The 20,553-nt window shown below is 51.7% G+C and overlaps 1 protein-coding gene across 1 annotated transcript; it reads left to right on the forward strand.

Moving 5' to 3' along the window:
* Positions 1-267: 267 nt before the first annotated feature.
* On the forward strand, positions 268-5,263 carry LOC123407806 (homeobox-leucine zipper protein ROC7-like). Its single transcript, XM_045101029.1, has 5 exons — positions 268-776; positions 1,937-2,401; positions 2,522-3,970; positions 4,067-4,463; positions 4,556-5,263. The coding sequence occupies exons 1-4, from the start codon at positions 672-674 to the stop codon at positions 4,436-4,438; spliced, it is 2,391 nt and encodes a 796-aa protein (XP_044956964.1). The 5' UTR covers positions 268-671; the 3' UTR covers positions 4,439-4,463; positions 4,556-5,263.
* The last annotated feature ends 15,290 nt before the right edge of the window (positions 5,264-20,553 follow it).

Raw genomic sequence — 20,553 nt, forward strand, 5'->3', positions numbered from 1 at the left:
ATGCCATTTTAACGGAGGTAAAACATGATGGATGGATCGATGGATGCACACAAATCCGAGTACATACGTACTACGTGCGTACGTATACACATGATCTGTACCACCGCATCGCTCCCGCCACAGTCTCCCGCTACAGTCGAGTTTCTCTCTCTAACCCCGCAGGGCCGGGGTAGAGAGGAGAGGAGTGAGAGGCATGCTGCGCAATAACTCCACGCCATGGCCGCAATGAATGCCATTGCACCCTCCTCTCGCTAGCTACTCTCCGCAATAACTCCGCCCCATTCAATACGCGCACCCTCCACCCCTCCCTCTCCGGCCCCTTCCCCTCCGTCTCCATCCATCCTCCTCTTCCCCCCTTCCTCTCTTCCCCTTCCTCCCCGATCCATTCCAGCGCCGCCTCCCGGCCGCCAGAGCTTCGCCGGCCTGCTCGCTCGCTTGCTGTAGTGAATCGATCGACGAAACGCGTAGCTACCTGCTGCTTTGCTCCGTGGCGGCCGCAGAGGTATTACATAGATCTGAGCTCGGGTATCGCTCGACGGATCGACGAAGTGCGTAGCTAGCTAGGTAGCTTCGATCCACTAGCTGCTGCATGCGAGTCGCAGGAGCCGTTGCATGGTGCGGGTGGGTTCCTGCCTAGGGTTTCCGAATCGCTGAAGGAGATCAGAAGTAGCATGCCCGGTGGGATGATGATCCCAGGACGCAACATGATCGGCCGGAGTAACGGCGCCGGCGTCGCCTACGCCTCCTCCTCCTCCTCCGCGCTCTCCCTCGGCCAGGTCACTACATATTCTGCTGCACCTCTCTCTCTCTCTATATATATATCAAGTTCTTTCCATTTTAGATAATATGGAAGAGTTTTATCATTTCCTTTCCTTGTCGCTGCACCGCATCGAGTATCGCCAGGCCGGACGGCCTCTCCGCATTGTTCTTGTGCATGTTCATGCACAATTAAATCTGTACTTAATCACTTCATCGCACTTGCTATAGCTAGTATTTTCGAGGGGTACAAAATAGCTTAGTCAATTAATTCTGTGCATATACATGCATATTACATGCATGCCTGTGTTCATCAAGTGTGATGGGCCGCGCTGGGGAGTGTATCTGCTCTTCAGAAAAGAAGGCATGTGCAAACATTTAAGTTCTCGCAGAATTAAATACCAAAAGCCAAAACGGGATTCATGTCACTCATATCTCAAGGCTTAATTTGTTGCTTTCATATCTAACCGAAGAAATGAAACGAAAGATACATGTATGCACGCCTATGGTTGGTGCCTGCACTTGGATGTGGATACACAAGCATTAACTTGCTCCTTTATTTCTCAAGCTGGGTTGGGTTGTAGGGCTGCTATACCTCCATTCCCAGCCCACTCTATATGTTTTTCAGTAGTTATTGCTTTCCAAAATGTACCAAATTTCCCAACAGTGTTTCCTAGTCAGTACTCACTGGTACTCCATGTGCAATTAATATTTTGTTTCTATCATCTCCTCTAACTCGCTTGTGAACTCTTGCATTTCAAACAAGGTTTCCCCAATTTTATGTACACTTTAAATCAGTGTAGCAATTCCCAAGCCTCTAATTAATTTTTTTTGCGGAATAAGCCTCTAACTTTTCTTGTACCTCCCGAAAATGTTATCTGGGTCAGTGCTCAATGGTGCTCCATGGGCAATTTATACCGTATCTTGAATTTTTTGATTTCCTCATTTCATGTACACTTCAAATCAGAAGCAATTCTCAAGCCTTTATTAATTCAGTACCCAGGTTTCTGTTCAAAAAATACTGTAAAATGGCAGGTCAATATGAAGATGCAATGAATGTAGACTAGCTAGCTGCAGCATTTTAATTTCTCCAATTGCCTGCCACATTTAAATCATTGAATTATTTACTTTTATACACTTCATTTACTTAATAACAAAAAATTGCTTTGATGCAATGTAGAACTTGATGGATGGGATGCACCACCACCAGCTCCCAGCAATGCTGCAGCACCAGATGGTTGATCACCATCTTCTTCTTCCCCAGCATCATCACCATCCTCACCAGCAGGCAGCCACGAGCGACAGCGATGCCCGGGGCCCCCACGGAGGGGGCAACAACAACAGTAGCAACAACAATGAAGAGCTCGAGATGAGCAAGTCGGGTACCGGCAGCGATAACAACCTCGACGGCGAAGGCGGTGGGGGCGGCGGGGAGGACGACGAGCAAGAGGACCCGGCCGGGCAGCATCCCAGGAAGAAGAAGCGTTACCACCGTCACACCCAGCACCAGATCCAGGAGCTTGAGGCCTTCTTCAAGGAGTGCCCCCACCCCGACGACAAGCAGCGCAAGGAGCTTAGCCGCCAGCTCTCCCTCGAGCCCCTCCAGGTCAAGTTCTGGTTCCAGAACAAGCGCACCCAGATCAAGGTAGGTGACCATCCATGGCGATCCTCCATGCATGAATCATGATACATTCCATAGTTCATACTCCATACCATAAGTCAGTGCCTCGTAATTTACTTATGTGCATGCATCCATGTCGTGCAGACGCAGCACGAGAGGCAGGAGAACACGGCACTCAGGACGGAGAACGACAAGCTGAGGGCAGAGAACATGAGGTACAAGGAAGCGCTGGCCAACGCGTCGTGCCCAAACTGCGGCGGGCCCGCGGCCATCGGGGAGATGTCCTTCGATGAGCACCATCTGCGCATAGAGAACGCGCGCCTCCGCGACGAGATTGACAGGATCTCCGCCATCGCCGCCAAGTACGTAGGTGGCAAGCCTGGCTCCGGGGTGGCTGTGGCCTCCGCCGCCTACCCGCCACTGCCACCGCAGTCTTCCGGCCGCTCTGCGCTCGACCACCTAGGCATGCCCGGCATGTTTGGCGGTGCTGAGTTCGATAAGCCGATGGTGATCGAGCTGGCCGTGGCGGCCATGGAGGAGCTGGTCCGAATGGCGCAGCTCGGGGAGCCTCTCTGGGTGCCATCCCTCGACAGTGAGGCGCTCAGCGAGGAGGAGTATGCTCGCGCCTTCCCACGGGGTGCACTCGGCCCCAAGTCGCCGGAGCTCCGGTCCGAGGCGTCGAGGGAGACAGACGTTGTCATCATGAACCACGTCAGCCTCGTTGAGATGCTCATGGACGTGCGTCAGTGGTCGGCGCTCTTCTCGAGCATCGTGTCCCGGGCGGCCACGCTTGACGTTCTGTCCACCGGCGTCGCCGGCAATCACGACGGCGCCCTGCAGCTCATGTCGGCTGAATTTCAGATGCCGTCGCCCCTGGTGCCAACGCGAGACACCCAGTTCCTGCGCTACTGCAAGCAGCATCCTGGCGGTGCATGGGCCGTCGTCGATGTCTCCCTCGACGGTCTCCGTTCCGCTGCACGGGTGGGCGGGCACTTTCGCCGCCGCGCCTCCGGCTGCCTCATCCAGGAGATGCCGAACGGCTACTCTAAGGTGACGTGGGTGGAGCACGTCGAGGCAGGTGACGATGCAATGATGCACGATCTGTACAGACCCCTGGTGAACTCTGGGCTGGCATTCGGCGCGCGGCGGTGGACGTCGACATTGAAGCGTCAGTGCGAGCGTCTGGCGAGCGCCATGGCAACTGTGCCCTCCTCAGGCGGTGACGTGATTACGACGGCGGAGGGACGAAGGAGCATGCTGAAGCTGGCGGAGAGGATGACGGCGAGCTTCTGTGGCGGGGTGACTGCGTCGACGACACACCAGTGGACGACGCTCTCTGGTAGCGGGGCGGAGGACGTGCGTGTGATGACCCGCAAGAGCGTCGACGACCCCGGCCGCCCACCGGGTATCATCCTCAACGCTGCCACCTCCTTCTGGCTCCCCGTCCCTCCCTCCCGCGTCTTCGGCTTCCTGCGCGACGATTCCACCCGCAGCGAATGGGACATCCTCTCCAACGGCGGCGTCGTCCAGGAGATGGCCCACATCGCCAACGGCAGCCACCACGGCAACGCTGTCTCCCTCCTCCGCGTCAACGTGAGTACTTATATGCACATTACTCCATTACTCTACTTCATGTTTCAGGGCCATGGTTGACAACGACATGAACGGTGTTCCATCCATTCCATGCAGAACGCGAACTCGAACCAGAGCAACATGCTGATCCTGCAGGAATGCTGCACGGACGCGACGGGGTCGTATGTGGTGTACGCGCCGGTGGACGTGGTGGCCATGAACGTGGTGCTCAACGGCGGGGACCCGGACTACGTGGCGCTGCTGCCGTCCGGGTTCGCCATCCTTCCTGACGGGCCGGCCGGGTCCCCGGATGCTGGCGGGTCGCTCCTCACCGTCGCCTTCCAGATCCTCGTCGACTCCGTGCCTACAGCCAAGCTCTCGCTGGGATCCGTCGCCACCGTCAACAGTCTCATCGCATGCACCGTCGACCGCATCAAGGCTGCAGTTGTCGTCAGCGCCGGTGACAACGCTGGCGTCGCCGCCCGGTGACCGCCATCCATCATCGTGGGCAATGGTAAGTAGATCAAGAATGCATGCATGGAGTGATCTACTACTATAAAATATTGGAAATAAAGATTGGATTCCATTTTACTTGGCTTTGTGCAGGAGATCAAGAGGGACCAAGAGCGGGTCCGGAGGTTTAGCAATGTGGGAAGTCAAGAACGCACCGCAGACTCTCCTTGCCAAGTGTTGTTTGCATTGCATGCATAATCCCCTTTCTCTCTTCTTCCCATGCATAATCCCCTCTCTTCTTCCCATTCATAATCCATTCACCACCAGCACCACCACCACCACAACACCATCACAGCAAGATGAAGGGACCAACCATGGAGGAACACAACCTAGGTCCTATGATCATGGCTGCAGATAAATGCACGCATTGACATGTCATAGGCTCTGAGTTGTGTTTCTTAGTTAACTAATCCCAGCTCATCTACATATTTACATGTTTGTGTTTGCTTCATAGTAGAAGACAAGCACAAACCCTTTCTTCTTAATTAAATGATCATTTGCATGCCATGACACAAATTCAGAAGCAAGCAAGCAGGCAACACTTTGCAAGGGCGGTTGGTTCGGGTATTGACTTCTCTTTTAGTTTTCTGTCTCTGGGTTGCCAGTCCCTCTCCAGAATGATCATCCAGGATTAATGTGCCATCAGCTAGACTTTTTAGTTTGGTTAATTACATTGCCATGTGTTTTGTTGTGTAGTGCTCCGTCCATTTCTGCATGGAGGAGTCGTCCCTTTAAACTAGACTTTCGTAAGTTTGTGTATTATGTTTGGAACAGTTTAATTTGGAACTACCCTTTTGCATCCATCCATTCCAATCGGCTGAGTTGTTTGATTTTATTTCTCTTGTTCCATTTATATTCAGATGAAATGAAATAAGACCCCAGAGAAACTAGTATTTAATCTCTTTCTTCAGCTAACAAGTATTTAATCTCTGCAATTAACGACATATGCCTTGAGCGATTACATTCCCTTTCGCCAATCATTTTGACCGGTCCAACTCAACCATAATCAGTTTAGTGGTCCAAATTGGCCATTGTGTCGCTAGATGAATTCCTTCTGTGCGTACTTCAAGTTCAGCTTGAAGAGCTTTGTCGCATGTACGCAACTCTCTGCAGGCTGGAAAAAGTAATAACATTTTTTTTTTTGAAAAGGAGGAACCATGTCCCCGGCCTCTGCATCAATCGATGCATGCAGCCATATTATTAAGAAATTCAAAGGAACAACATAGGTCCAGAGAGGTTTGTAAGTGTGAAATAAAATTTGAAGATAATGAAATCTTAAAAAATTGCCACACCCGGCGTAACTAATATCAGACTACGATGCCTATACACCTAGTCTATTACTAGCACGCCATCCAAATCGGTTGAAGATAACCAGTGCGGCCATTTTTCATCGGTTGCACCCAGTATCCATAAGCTCCCTGGAGTCCACATGACTGAGTAATGACCATGTACGGATCCAAGAGGTTGCTCTGTATATGACCTGCAAAAAGTTATGAAATCTCTTGCCATTAAAAATGATGTCATTCCTGGTATTCCATATAGCCCAGAATAAAACAGATATCCCAATTCTAATAAGTTTTGCAATTTTAACGTCCACTCCATTGAGCCACGTTGTAAATATTGAGCCCATACAAGTAGGTGGGATCACATCAAAAGCTATATGAACAGTGCGCCAAAGTAGTTTTGCCAAAGGACATTCCAAGATCAAGTGTCTTATTGTTTCATTTTGATCACAATAACAACAATTAGATCTACCTCTCCAGCTACGTTTAATTAAGTTATCTTTGGTTAATACCACACCTTTGTGTAGAAACCACATAATTTTTTTAATCCATAGAGGTACTTTGATATTCCAGATATGTACTGATCTGGATACTGGTCCTATGTTGATCACATCCATGTACATGGACTTTACTGAGAATACACCAGTGACAGATAAAGTCCAACGAACACTATCTGGTTGATGAGATAATTGAACCTGCATATTTCTTCTAACCAGATGCAACCATGCCTCCCAGCGTACTCCTACTAAAGCTCGCCTGAATTGCATATTAAGAGGTATTGATTGTAAAACTGTGGACACATAGTCCTATTTACGTTGCGTAATATTATAGAGCATGGGATACTGTAATGCTAGCGGTGTGTCCCCCAGCCACGTATCTTCCCAAAATCTTGTTGAGGCACCATCCCCTACTATAAATTTCACCCTCTGGAAAAAAATATTCTTTATCTTCATTAACCCTTTCCAGAATGGTGAGTCATGTGGTCTAGTAGTAGCCTGGGCTAATGTTTGTGAAGTAAGGTATTTATTTTTAAGTATTTGAATCCACATTCCTTCTGTCTCTGTGGATAACCTATATAACCACTTGCTAAGCAAGCATTTGTTCTTTACTTGTAGATTTTCAATTCCCAATCCCCCTTGTCCTTGGGTCTGCATATAATATCCCAACGTGCTAATATGTATTTCTTCTTATCCTCTCTACTTTGCCAAAAAAGCGAGATCTATAAAAATCTAGTCTTTTCCGTACCCCTACCGGTATTTCAAAAAAAGACAATAGGAAAATGGGTAAGCTTGTTAACACAGAGTTTATTAATACAAGCCTCCCTCCATATGACATAAGCTTGCCCTTCCAGCAACTTAGTTTCTTTTCAAATCTCTCTTCAATACATTTCCATTCCTTAATTGTTAGTCTCCTATGATGAATAGGAATCCCAATATAGCTAAAAGGTAGTGATCCCATTTCACATCCAAATAGTTGTCTGTATGCATGTTGCTCCTCTTTTGCCTTCCCAAAGCACAAGAGTTCGCTTTTGTTAAAATTAATTTTCAACCCCGAAAGCTGTTCAAATAAGCATAGTAATAATTTCGTATTCCTCGCTTTAACCATATCATGTTCCATAAAGATAATTGTGTCATGTGCATATTGTAATACGGATACACCCCCATCTACGGGATTTGGTATTAGACCACTTATTTGGCCCTTTTCTTTTGCTCTGTCAATTAGTATTGTCAACATATCTGCTACTATATTGAACAACACTCGCGACATTGAATCCCCCTGTTTTAAACCCTTATGTGTTTGAAAAAAGTGACTAATGTCATCATTAACTTTAACCCCTACACTACCTTTATGAGTAAAAGTGTCCACCTCATCTCTCCATCTTTCATTGAATCCTTTCATACGTAAGGCCTGTTGAAGGAATGACCATTGTCGTGGGTATAAGTCTGACAGTAGATGTGTAGGGTACGAAAGGATGGGCAGAGCCTTAGCTATGGCGAGGTTGTATGAGTTCAGGACCCTCTCCGGTGGAGGTAAAAGCCCTACGTCTGAGTGCTCTTGGGAGCTTGATGTCGAGTGGAATATAGATTACAGTGAAAACCCAACCCCTGCACCAGTGGGGAAGGGTGGCTTATATAGAGTGTGCTGCCCTTCACAACGGTTTGGTGCGCAGGGGTGGAGTAGTGGCGAATAAATGCCTACGTTACAGGTAACGTATGTCTTAAATGCTAATAACGGCACATGAAAACGTATGACCGTTGCCCTCCAGGGGGGGGGGGTGTTACGACATACAGAGTGGAATCCACTCGGTAAGTTTGATACGCTCCGAATGCTCATGTCCGACTGGATGATGGAGGAATCGTCACCGACTGGATGATGGGAAGTCCTTAATTCAGTCGGAACTGACTAAGGGCCTTGTCCCTTATGAAGGGTAGTCCTTGGGTAGGACCTATAGGGCAGGCCTATGACCCTACCCTGGGACTATAACCCCATCATTAGTCCCCGAATGGATCGGGGTTGGAACGACGAAGCGATGCTTGGAGTACGGATCCGACTGGTATGGATGCGACTTTGGCATTGTTTGCCTCGATCCATTTTATCCTCTTAACCAGTGATCCGAGTGGATATATCTGTGAAACGAACCATCGGAGACCGAGTGCTTCCGCGGAATCTTTTGACGTGACCGGTCAACTGACAGCGGCGGATTTTCTGGGATCCTCAAATTTCGGTTGCCGCGCGCTCAGCGGGGATGACGACATCGTCATCGAGTAGTTTATGCCGCCTCGATTACCGCACCTTCATATCCTCCACTAATATCGCAGCAACCGGTCGGGGGATAAGATTTTGGGGCCACCTGCTAGTGACCCAGTCGGAACCTTATTTAAACCTCCCCAGCGAGGGTTTCTCGTTGTGCTCTCCTGATTACCCGCACTCGCCGCGCTTCTCCCGTAGCTCCCTGCGCACTCCACGCCTCCTCCTTCCTCTCCTCCCCTGCGGATCTGTAGCCTCCACCATGACGAAGGGGCAGACGAGCAAGCTCGAGTCGCAGAAGAAGAAGAAGAAGGCGGCGGCTCCTGCTCAGCGGCGACAGCGTGCTCTGCCGGCGGGTTGGATCCAGGGGGATTTCCTCCCCTCCACGGTGAGGAAGGATGACCTGCTGGAGCTGGTGGAGCAAGGTATGATCGAAAACAAGTCGTGGAGGCTGCCGGCGGAGGGCGAGACGGAGTCGGCGCCCCAGGAGGGGGAGCACGTCTTGCTGCTCAGTCACGTGTACCGAGGCTTCTCTGTGCCTCCTCATCCCTTGTTCAGAGGTATCATGAATCACTTCGGGGCGCAGCTCCACCATATTCCCCCCAACGCAATAGCTCATCTCTCTGCGTTCGTAGTGCTTTGCGAGTGCTTTATCGGTTGTCCTCCCCATTGGGGGCTCTTTAAGTACATCTTCTCCGCTAGATCCCAGACTGTCAAAAAGCTTAGCCAGTCGGATGATAAAACCCATCTCCTCCAGCTCTGCGGGGGCTTAGGCTTCCAAAAGAAAACGAAGAGTAGCTACCCCCCTCTCCAGTTGTCCGAGTCAGTTAGGAACTGGCAGTCGACCTAGTTCTACTGCCAGGACATAGCTTGTCCGAATGCTGCGACTGGGTTGCCGCCCTTTAGTCTAGACCGACCGGCTCCGCCCAGGCAGCTTGCGCTCACGAAGATGGAAAAGATCCCGATCCAACCTCTGGTCGAAGCGCTGATAGATGTCGTCCGCAAGGGAGTCACCGACACGGATCTGCTCGAGACTTTTCTGGGTCGGCGCATCCAGCCTCTGCAAGCTCGACACCACGCCATGGGGCACTACGCGGGGCCTGGGGACTCCACTCGGACTCATCCCGAATGCGTGACCGGGGAGGTTGTGACGGCGTGGGTCTACGGCATCACAGGCGCGTGCGATAACCCCAGAGGAGCCCGGTGAGTGAAGCCCTTCCGCGCTGACAACCCTCCTCCGAATGAGGTGAGCATATCTTGCCGAGTGCTTACAATTCCCTTAGATTTGCCGCTTTTTCTTGCATCACCGTCTGACGTCTGATGTTGTCGACTGTATCTCGTGCAAGCCTGGACCAACTGGTATTCTCCCGTCTCGAACGGGAACCCGGCTGAGGAAGAGGAAGGCAGCATGGACAACGTCGAGTACATCTCCGACAGTGGGGAGACAGAGGAGGAGTCCGAAGAGGAGGAGGGGGAAGATGGGGAGCAGAGCTCGCCACCCCCATCACCAGAGCCTCGAACTAAGCGCCGTCACGAACCCGTGACTCCGTCGGCTCCTCCAGCGGCCTCGAGTGCCCCGCCAGCTCCTCCCGTGGTTCCGAGTGCCTTGCCAGCTACTCCCGTGGCTCCGAGTGCTCAGAGCACAAAGAGGACCAGGGACGCTGCCGCTGATCCCGCGGGCCAACCTCCCAAGGTGGCTAAACCGAGTGGATCCAAGCCTCGGAAGGCTTTGCCTTGGATGAGGAACGCCATTCCCGTTGCCTCAGCGTAAGTGTCTTGTTCTCCTATCTTCTTTCAGTATTTGATTGAACTCATGCTTATTGGTCGACTGGATTTTACTCGACAGAGCTGCTACCTCCGCCACTTCTCCGCCACGCCAGGAAGACGATCCCATGGATACGGACAACGTTGCCACATCCCAGCAAGGTACGTCGTGAAGACTCCGAGAGCTTACATTATTGTTTCGTGAATTCTGTCTTTGATCTTGCCCTTTTTTCTATGGTCTCACGTCGTTTAGTCGGGCTTCCTTCAGAGGTGATCCATCTGGAGGAGGACGGCCAGAAGAGGTCCGAGCAAGCTTCGGTGCCTGTCCTTGAGGTTGTTCCATCTGCTACCGCTGCCGACATGGACGCACCGCCAACCGAGACGATGCCGTCGACTGAAATGGTGCTCATCGCGGCTGAACCGACTGGAGCAGGACTTGGGATGCCCAAGGAGTCTCTTGTCGCGCCAGGTCCATCGACCGTCCAGTACGACGCCCAATGTCTCCCGGAAGATCAAGTGGGAGCTGCCAAGGAGGCCATGGTGCAGGTGGAGTTGATGGTGGGTGATGCCAAGAGCGCGTACAACTCCATCGCATCTTTGTACAAGCGAAGCTTGGAACTCCGGGACGATATCCGAGTAAGTGCGCTAGTAAGTATTTGCTTTCCTCTTGTAACCCAGTGGGTGTTTAAGCGATAAACTCGGATACAGTAGGATTATTTTGCAGTGGGTTCACTCTGAGTGGACCCAGTGGGTGTAGTCCCCGAGACTTCTGTCGAGTGCTTGCACCGACAGTTGTCTTTATATACATTTTCTTTAACTTGAACGGATCAAAACTAATCTGTCCGAATGGTACCAGTGGGAGCACTCCGAGTGAACCTTTTGGAAGTAGTCCCCGATAGTAATTTTACTCAGGTCGGGTAGTAGTAGCCTCGTAGGCTTGTTTTTGTTATGTAGCTCAATAGGGCGGACCTGTTCGAGCTTCATGCCAGTGGGGTCACTCTTAGTGAACCAACTGGGTGTAGTCCCCGAGACCGCTGTCGACTGCTTGCGTCGGCAGGGGTTTGAAGAACTTTGAGCTTTTATTGTTTTCCTTGTTGAATGTGTCTGATCTTCTCTTCACGCTGATTTGCAGAAGACTTGCGAGATGGGATCAGCATACAATGGTCTGAAGGCTGAAAAGATTCAGCTTGCTGCGAACTGGAGGCAGTTGTGCATGACTTAGCTGGTGTGAAGGGTGCTCTTGCTGAACGAGAGAAGTCCTTGGAGGAGTCCCGTGAGGCAAACAAGGCATTGGTGGCCGAAATTGAGAAAATGGGGAAGCAAAGAACTGAGCTGATGGGTCAGATGAAGGTGATGAACAGTCGATGCATATCGCAGGAGAAGTACGTCAGTGACTGGGCTAGGAAGATGATTGCGCTGCTCGGTGGTAAGTTTATTCCGAGTGCTTGTTGACTTTGTATTTCATTCTGCGCTTACTTTCTGCTCGTCTTGTCTTTGTAGATTTTTGTATGGACGCTGAGGCTGAAGCAGCTGACGTTGAGCGGTCGGTTATTCCGTACGTTCCACTCGCCGATGAAGCCAATCGAGACATGCTCCGAGCGCACATTCGCCTTGGCAAAGTGGGACCTTTCATCGGTCGCTTGAGAGAGGTCGTCGGCCGAATCGACAAGGAGCTGTGGCCCGAAGACGATTCCCGGCGGGAGATAGAAGGGTTGATGACTCGGCTGGAGGACGTCCCGAACCAAGTGCAGGCGTGGAAGAAGTCTGCTGCTCGCTGTGGTGCGGATGTGGCGCTGTCGCTGGTCCGAGTGCACTGCAAGGAAGCTCGCGAAGAGAAGCTGAAGGCGTTGCAGGTCGCCAACACCAAGAAGCTTTGATTCGAAGATTTCATGGAGACCTTCCTTGAGAGCGCCACTCGCATCGCAGACGGGATCAACCTCGACACTTTCGTGGAGCCTGCCAGTCCCAGTGCCAGTCCTGACGACGCTTGAAAAACTTAACCTCGGTATGCCGAGTGGTATTTGTATCAAACTTTGGCCACTGCTGTTGGCCGTCACATTCGTGGTTCGGTGTGGATAAGCTTGATCTACACCGAACTGACTATCGTTGAACCAACATTGAATCCGAATCGAATATTTTGCTGTTCCTTCGCCAAGTTTATTTTCTGACATGATTTGAGCCCGTGGTTTTTGTTTGGAGTTTCTGACACCAAGAAGCTTTTTACTTAGGAGATTCTGGATCACAGCTAAGTCCCCGAGTGCGGCATCTTGTGTGCACTCGGAGCGAGTTAATACTCATGTAGTTGTCAGTTGTCTTGACATCCACATGAGTCTCGATGAGGGTCTGCTAAGCCTCCGAGTGGATCTCGAGGATACACTCGAAGGAAGCTTTTTTACTTAGGCGATTCTGGATCGCAGCTAAGTCCCCGAGTGCGGCATCTCGTGCGCACTGAGAGTGAGTTGATACTCATGTAGTTGTCAGTTGTCTTGACATCCACATGAGCCTCGATGAGGGTCTGCTAAGCCTCCGAGTGGATCTCGAGGATACACTCGAAGGAAGCTTTTTTACTTAGGCGATTCTAGGTCGCAGCTAAGTCCCCGAGTGCGACTTTTAGTGTACACTTGGAGAGAGTTTGTACTTAGGCGATTCTGGGTCGCAGCTAAGTCCCCGAGTGCGACTTTTAGTGCACACTGGGAGAGAGTTTGTACTTAGGCAATTCTGGATCGCAACTAAGTCCCCGAGTGCGACTTCTAGTGCACACTCGGAGAGAGTTTGTACTTAGGCGATTCTGGATCGCAGCTAAGTCCCTGAGTGTGACGTTTAGTGCACACTCGGAGAAAGTTTGTACTTAGGCGATTCTGGATCACAACTAAGTCCCCGAGTGTGACATTTAGTGCACACTCGGAGAAAGTTTGTACTTAGGCGATTCTGGATCGCAGCTAAGTCCCCGAGTGTGACGTTTAGTGCACACTCGGAGAAAGTTTGTACTTAGGCAATTCTGGATTGCAGCTAAGTCCTCGAGTGTGACGTTTAGTGCACACTCGGAGAAAGTTTGTACTTAGGCGATTCTGGATCGCAGCTAAGTCCCCGAGTGTGACGTTTAGTGCACACTCGGAGAAAGTTTGTACTTAGGTGATTCTGGATCGCAGCTAAGTCCCCGTGTGTGATGTTTAGTGCACACTCGGAGAAAGTTTGTACTTAGGCGATTCTGGATCGCAGCTAAGTCCCCGGGTGTGACGTTTAGTGCACACTCGGAGAAAGTTTGTACTTAGGCGATTCTGGATCGCAGCTAAGTCCCCGCGTGTGACGTTTAGTGCACACTCGGATAGAGTTTGTACTTAGGCAATTCTGGATCGCAGCTAAGGCCCCGAGTGTGACGTTTAGTGCACACTCGGAGAGAGTTTGTACTTAGGCGATTATGGATCGCAGCTAAGTCCCCGAGTGTGACGTTTAGTGCACACTCGGAGAAAGTTTGTACTTAGGCGATTCTGGATCGCAGCTAAGTCCCCGAGTGTGATGTTTAGTGCACACTCGGAGAAAGTTTGTACTTAGGCGATTCTGGATCGCAGCTAAGTCCCCGAGTGTGATGTTTAGTGCACACTTGGAGAGAGTTTGTACTTAGGCGATTCTGTATCGCAGCTAAGTCCCCGAGTGTGACGTTTAGTGCATACTCGAAGAGACTTTGTATTTAGGCGATTCTGGATCGCAGCTAAATCCCCGAGTGCGACGTTTAGTGCACACTCGGAGAAAGTTTGTACTTAGGCGATTCTGGACCGCAGCTAAGTCCCCGAGTGTGACGTTTAGTGCACACTCGGAGAAAGTTTGTACTTAGGCGATTCTGGATCGCAACTAAGTCCCCGAGTGTGACGTTTAGTGCACACTCGGAGAAAGTTTGTACTTAGGCGATTCTGGATCGCAGCTAAGTCCTCGAATGTGACGTTTAGTGCACACTCGGAGAATGTTTGTACTTAGGCGACTCTGGATAGCAGCTAAGTTTTTTTTAGACCGGAGTCTGCCAACGCGGAAGAATCTTGAATCTGCAAGAAATCAATCTGCTTTGTATTACTTCAATGATACTTGTTCTTTACATTGCCCCATTCGGCGGTCACATGTAGAAGCGCTTCAAGAGATCTGCATTCCATGCTCGCGGCTCATCCGTTTCCCTGTCGAGGTTGTAGAGTCGATATGCTCCGTTGTTCAGCACCTTGGAGATGATGAAGGGTCCTTCCCAAGCGGGAGCCAACTTGTGAGGTCTCTGCTGATCCACTCGGAGCACCAGGTCGCCTGCTTGGAATGTACGACTCCTGACGTGCTGCGCGTGAAATCGCCGCAGATCTTGTTGATAAATGGTTGAGCAATTCAGTGCCATCTCGCGCTCCTCTTCTAGAAGATCCACTCCGTCTTGCCGGGCTTGCTCTGCTTCGGCTTCGGAGAAGAGTTCGACTCGTGGAGCGTTGTGAAGCAACTCACTCGGAAGGACTGCCTCTGCTCCATAAACGAGGAAGAACGAGGATCGTCCTGTAGATCTATTTGGAGTTGTGCGGAGGCCCCACAATACCGAAGGCAGCTCGGTGACCCATGCGCCGGCACCATGTCCAACTTCCCGTAGGAGTCGAGGCTTCAACCCTTGAAGAATAAGTCCATTCGCCCGCTCTGCTTGCCTGTTTGTTTAGGGATGCGCCACAGATGCAAAATCCACTCGGATACCTTGGCCTGTACAGAAACCTTTGAATCTGTCTGAGTCAAAGTTTGTGCCATTTTCAGTGATTATGTTGTGCGGTACCCCAAATTTGGAGATGATGTCCCTGACAAACTTGATGGCCGTAAGGGCGTCGAGCTTCTTGATGGGCTTGGCTTCAATCCACTTTGTGAACTTGTCGACGGCCACCAACAGATGTCTGAATCCCCCTTGGCCTGTCCTGAATGGACCGACAGTATCCAATCCCCATACTGCAAACGGCCAGACAAGAGGGATTGTCTTCAGCGCGGATGTTGGCTTGTGAGACTTGTTCGAGTAGAATTGACAGCCTTCGCATCGGTCGACCATTTCCTTCGCCATTTCATTCGCCTGCAACCAGAAGAAACCAGCTCTGAATGCTTTGGCGACGATTGCTCTTGAGGAGGCATGATGACCACAGGTTCCGGAGTGAATTTCTTCCAGGATTAACTGTCCCTCCTCAGGGGAGATGCATCGTTGAAGGACGCCTGAAACACTTTCTTTGTACAACTAGCCATCAATGACGGTGAACGACTTCGACCTACGGACGATCTGCTTGGCTGGGACCTCATCTTCTGGTAATTCTTGCCTTAGGATGTACGCAATGAGTGGCACAGTCCACTCGGGGATGACATCGAGAATCTCCATGATCAGATCAACCACAGCGGGGACGTCGACTTCAGTCGGATCTGTCGAGCTCTTTGGTTGTACTGGTTCTTCTGTGAAGGGATCTTCTTTAACTGAGGGAAGGTGTAGGTGCTCGAGGCAGACATCACTCGGGACTGGTCTCCGAGTGGATCCAAGTTTCACTAATTCATCAGCTGCTTGGTTTTTCATTCGCGAAACATGGTTGAGTTCCAGACCTTCAAACTTTTTCTCGAGCTTCCTCACCGCGTTGCAGTATGTAGTCATGGTGGGGTTCCTTACGTCCTACTCCTTCATCACTTGATTAACCACCAAATCTGAATCACCATAGACCATCAGGCGACGGACGCCGAGTGCGATGGCCATGCGCAATCCATAAAGGAGAGCTTCATACTCTGCCTCGTAGTTGGAGGAATCGAAATGTATCTGCAACACATACTTGAGATTGTCACCCTTTGGCGATATGATCACAACGCCAGCGCCGGAGCCATTCAACATCTTGGACCCATCGAAGAACATTGTCCAATGAGCCGAGTAGATGTGAGTTGGTTGCTGTTGTTCTACCCATTCTGCTATGAAGTCAGCCAGAGCTTGAGACTTTATAGCTTTCTTGGCCTCGAACTTGATGTCGCAATATAACATCTCCATTGCCCACTTCGCCACTCGGCCTGATGCGTTCCGATTGTGGAGGATTTCCGACAACGGAGCATCAGAAACGACAGACACCGAGTGGTCTTGGAAATAATGAGCCACCTTCTTCGCAGTCATGTAAATCCCATAAATAAGTTTTTGATAGTGGGGATACATTTGCTTGGAAGGAGTCAGGACTTCGGAGACATAATACACCGGCCGCCGAACCTTGTATGCTTTGCGTTCTTCTTCGCGTTCGACTGTGAGAACAGTGCTGACGACTTGATTTACAGAAGAAGGGGTTCTTTACTGAGCGGAGCAGTAAGATCCGGCTGGGTGGAAAGTAGGACTTTGAGGTCGTCGAATGCGATTTGGGCTTCGTCTGTCCACTCGAAAGTATCTGATTTCTTCATGAGTCGGTACAGAGGTAGTGCCTTCTCGCCAAGTCGACTGATAAACCTGCTCAAAGCCGCTAGGCAACCTGTGAGCCTTTCAACATCGTGTATCCTGACCGGCTGCTCCATTCGGACTTGATCTTTTTGGGGTTGACATCGATCCCTCGTTCGGAAACGAAGAAACCGAGTAACTTTCCGCTGGGAACACCGAATGAACACTTGGCTGGGTTGAGCTTGATATCGTACCTACGAAGGTTGGCGAATGTTTCTGCCAAGTCAGTCAGCAGGTCGGAACCTTTGCGTGACTTGACTACGATATCATCCATATACGCCTCCACATTTGGACCTATCTGGTCAAGGAGGCATTTTTGGATCATGCGCATAAAAGTTGCTCCTACATTCTTCAAACCGAATGGCATAGTGATGTAGCAGAAGCACCCGAATGTGGTGATGAAGGCTGTTTTTAATTCATCGGGGCCATATAGACGGATCTGATGATAGCCCGAGTAGGCATCAAGAAATGACAAACGCTCGCAACCCGTAGTCGAATCTACAATTTGATCAATGCGGGGAAGCGGGAAATGGTCTTTCGGGCAGACCTTATTGAGATGCTTGAAGTCGATGCACATACGGAGAGACTTGTCCTTCTTGGGCACCATGACAACATTGGCGAGCCACTCGGAGTGGTGTACCTCGCGAATGAAGCTGGCTGCCAAAAGCTTAGCCACCTCTTCTCCGATTGCCTTCCTCTTGTGCGCGGCGGACCGACGCAGGTGTTCTCGGATAGGCCGGGCAGCAGGATCCACATGCAGTCGGTGCTCAGCCAACTCCCTGGGTACACCTCGCATGTCAGCGGGCTTCCATGCGAAAATGTCCCAGTTATCACGGAGGAATTGGATGAGCTCGGCTTCCTATTTTGGATCGAGGGTGGTGGAGATGTTCGTCGGGGCAGCGGTGTCGTCCGTCGGGTGGATGCTGACCTTCTTCGTTTCTCCCGCCGACTGGAATGCGGACTCCGAAGCTGGCTTCTTCGAACACATCAAGTCAGCGGGGTCGGCTGTCTTCTTGTACTCGTCGGGCTCGAGGACAACCATCTGCTGATCGGCGATCCTCGAACCCTGCTGCAGACACTCTTCGGCCCGCTGCCGATTGCCTGTGACAGTGATCACGCCTTTGGGACCTAGCATCTTCAGCTTCAGGTATATGTAACATGGACGGGCCATGAAACGTGCATACGCCGGACGGCCGAGAATCGCGTGGTATGCGCTCTGGAAGTCCACCACCTCGAATGTCAGCTTTTCCTTGCGGAAGTTCTTGTCGGAGCCGAAGATGACGTCCAACACGATTTGGCCGAGTGACTTGGCCTTTCGTCCAGGTGCGACTCCGTGGAACTGCATGCTGCTCTCGCTAAGTTTGGACATCGGAACGCCCATCCCCTTGAGAGTGTCGGCGTACATGATGTTCAAGCCGCTGCCGCCGTCCATGAGGATTTTGCGCAGTCAGACTCCTTCCACCACCGGGTCGACGACCAGAGCCTGCCTCCCTGGGGTGGGCACATGTGCTGGATGATATGACTGGTCAAAGGTGATCGCAGTCTGAGACCATTTGAGGAATGTGGGGTTGGTTGGGGTGGCCATGTTCACCTCCCTGTTCACCAGCTTCAGTCGACTCTTGCTTTCCACGTCAGCAAAAATCATCAATGTTGCATGGACTTGGGGGAATGAATCCCCCTTGTCCTCCTCATCCTGCTCATTGTCCTTTTCACTCGGCTGCCCTTCGCCAAACCCTTGGATCAGGAGGCGACATTGCCGAGTGGTATGCTTTGGAAATATGGCGTTGCCTTCTTCATCCATCTTCGTGTGGATTGGACATGGCTGATCCAGGATGTGGTTTCCGAACTGCTTCTTCTTGGGGGTGAACTGAGCCTTCCCCTTGCCCTTGAACTTGGCATTGGTAACGGCTGCGGCCTCTGCCTGCGGAGTGGACGGTGCTTTCTGCTTCTGCTTCCGAGTGCTGTTCCCATCTCCATCGGCGACTGCTTTGTGCTTGCCGCTACGAATGCGATCCTCTTCTTCGCCATTGGCATAGCGTGCTGCTATCTCCATCATCTTGCTCATGGAGATGTCGCCTGTCCGACCGAACTTCAGGTACAGATCCCTGTACCGCACGCCTGCCTTGAAAGCGCAGACTGCTTGGTGCTCTGTGACGTTCTCCACCGTGTGGTAGAGGGTTGTCCAACGCTGGATAAAGTCACGCAGGGGCTCATTCTGCTTCTGGACACAGTGCTGGAGCTCCACGAGACCAGCAGGGCATTTGCACGTCCCTTCGAAGATCCTGATGAAGACTCTGGCCAGATCTGCCCAACTGTAGATGCTTGAAGGGGCTAACTGGTTCAGCCACGCCCGTGCCGAGCCGTCGAGCATCAAGGGGAGATGTTTCATGGCGACCTGGTCATCTCCGCCACCGATCTGGACTGCCACTCGGTAGTCGTCCATCCACGTTTCTAGCTTGGATTCTCGTGTAAACTTGCTGATCCCCGTCGTCAATCGGAAGTTGGGAGGGATGTCAGCCGAACGGATGGCCCGACTGAAACACTCGGGACCACAGACGATGGTCCTGCTTCCACTCGGACGGTCTCTATCGTGACCATCACGGTGGGCTCGGCTCCTGCGGACCTTCCTCTTGCATCGGGCCTTGGATCATAATTGTCACCGACCGAACGCCGATCATCATGATGTCGGGGTCCATAGGGCCCACCCCGCGGAGGGGTGCATGAACGGCGACGATCTTCGGGATTCATGGAACGGCTGCCTCCTCTGTGTCGCTGATGAGAATCGGGGCTGAAAACTGACCGATGTGTGTTCGCGTGAACATAACCGTTGTGGATCCTGTTGTGCGACTGGGAGACCACCGAATTCTGCTGTTGCGCCGTGTGCAACAGGGCACGGATCTGCTCGATCCCTTTGCCAGCCTCTGAATCAGTCGGCTGGAGGGAATCGGCTATCTTGGCTGCGGCAGCCAGGTTGAGGAGGGGTGTGCGGAACACCTCCACGTTGCTGTGACGAGTGCGTTGACTGGCAGAACGGCGGGGCTGATGGCGAGTGCCGGATGACTCGCCGACCTTGTGCTCGTTCTGACCAGTTTGGCGGGGACTTTCATGGGAATTGGCCATGTGAACTTCGGCTGCAGGCCCGCGACCCAAGTACTCGAAAGGCAACTCAGTCGGAGCTGAGTCCGAGCGCTGGGACGGCGGCGCAACCACAACCGACTCGAGGACCATCACTTGAGAGGACGCGTTCTGGCGCGCCTGGGCGTGTCGCACCCAACGCTGGAGCCGCGGACGGCGAGACCGCTTGTTGCGACGCGTGACGAGGGCGAAGATCGACACCGGAGCCGACTGCTCGAGAAGAAGGATGCCGCGGGCGCCTGCACGGAAGTGCGTAGCCCCGCGCCTGGGGAGCGCCTCGACGTCGAGAGGGGCATCCCGAAGCCATGCCGAATCATCGACGATGAAGGAGAGTGCGCCGAAGAGGATCTCATGACCCAAGCACAAATCTCCACGGGATGACATGATGAAAAAGATGTAGTTGCAAATTCGCCGGAAGTCGCTTAGACGCCTGCCCCAAGGTGGGCACCAACTGTCGTGGGTATAAGTGTGACAGTAGATGTGTAGGGTACGAAAGGATGGGCAGAGCCTTAGCTACGGCGAGGTTGTATGAGTTCAGGCCCCTCTACGGTGGAGGTAAAAGCCCTACGTCTCAGTGCTCTTGGGAGCTTGATGTCGAGTGGAATATAGATTACACTGAAAACCCAACCCCTGCACCAGTGGGGAAGGGCGGCTTATATAGAGTGCGCTGCCCTTCACAATGGTATGGTGCGCAGGGGTGGAGTAGTGGCGAATAAATGCCT

This window comes from Hordeum vulgare, chromosome 7H (genome assembly GCF_904849725.1).
Source record: "Hordeum vulgare subsp. vulgare chromosome 7H, MorexV3_pseudomolecules_assembly, whole genome shotgun sequence".
In the NCBI taxonomy this organism is placed as follows: Eukaryota; Viridiplantae; Streptophyta; class Magnoliopsida; order Poales; family Poaceae; genus Hordeum; species Hordeum vulgare.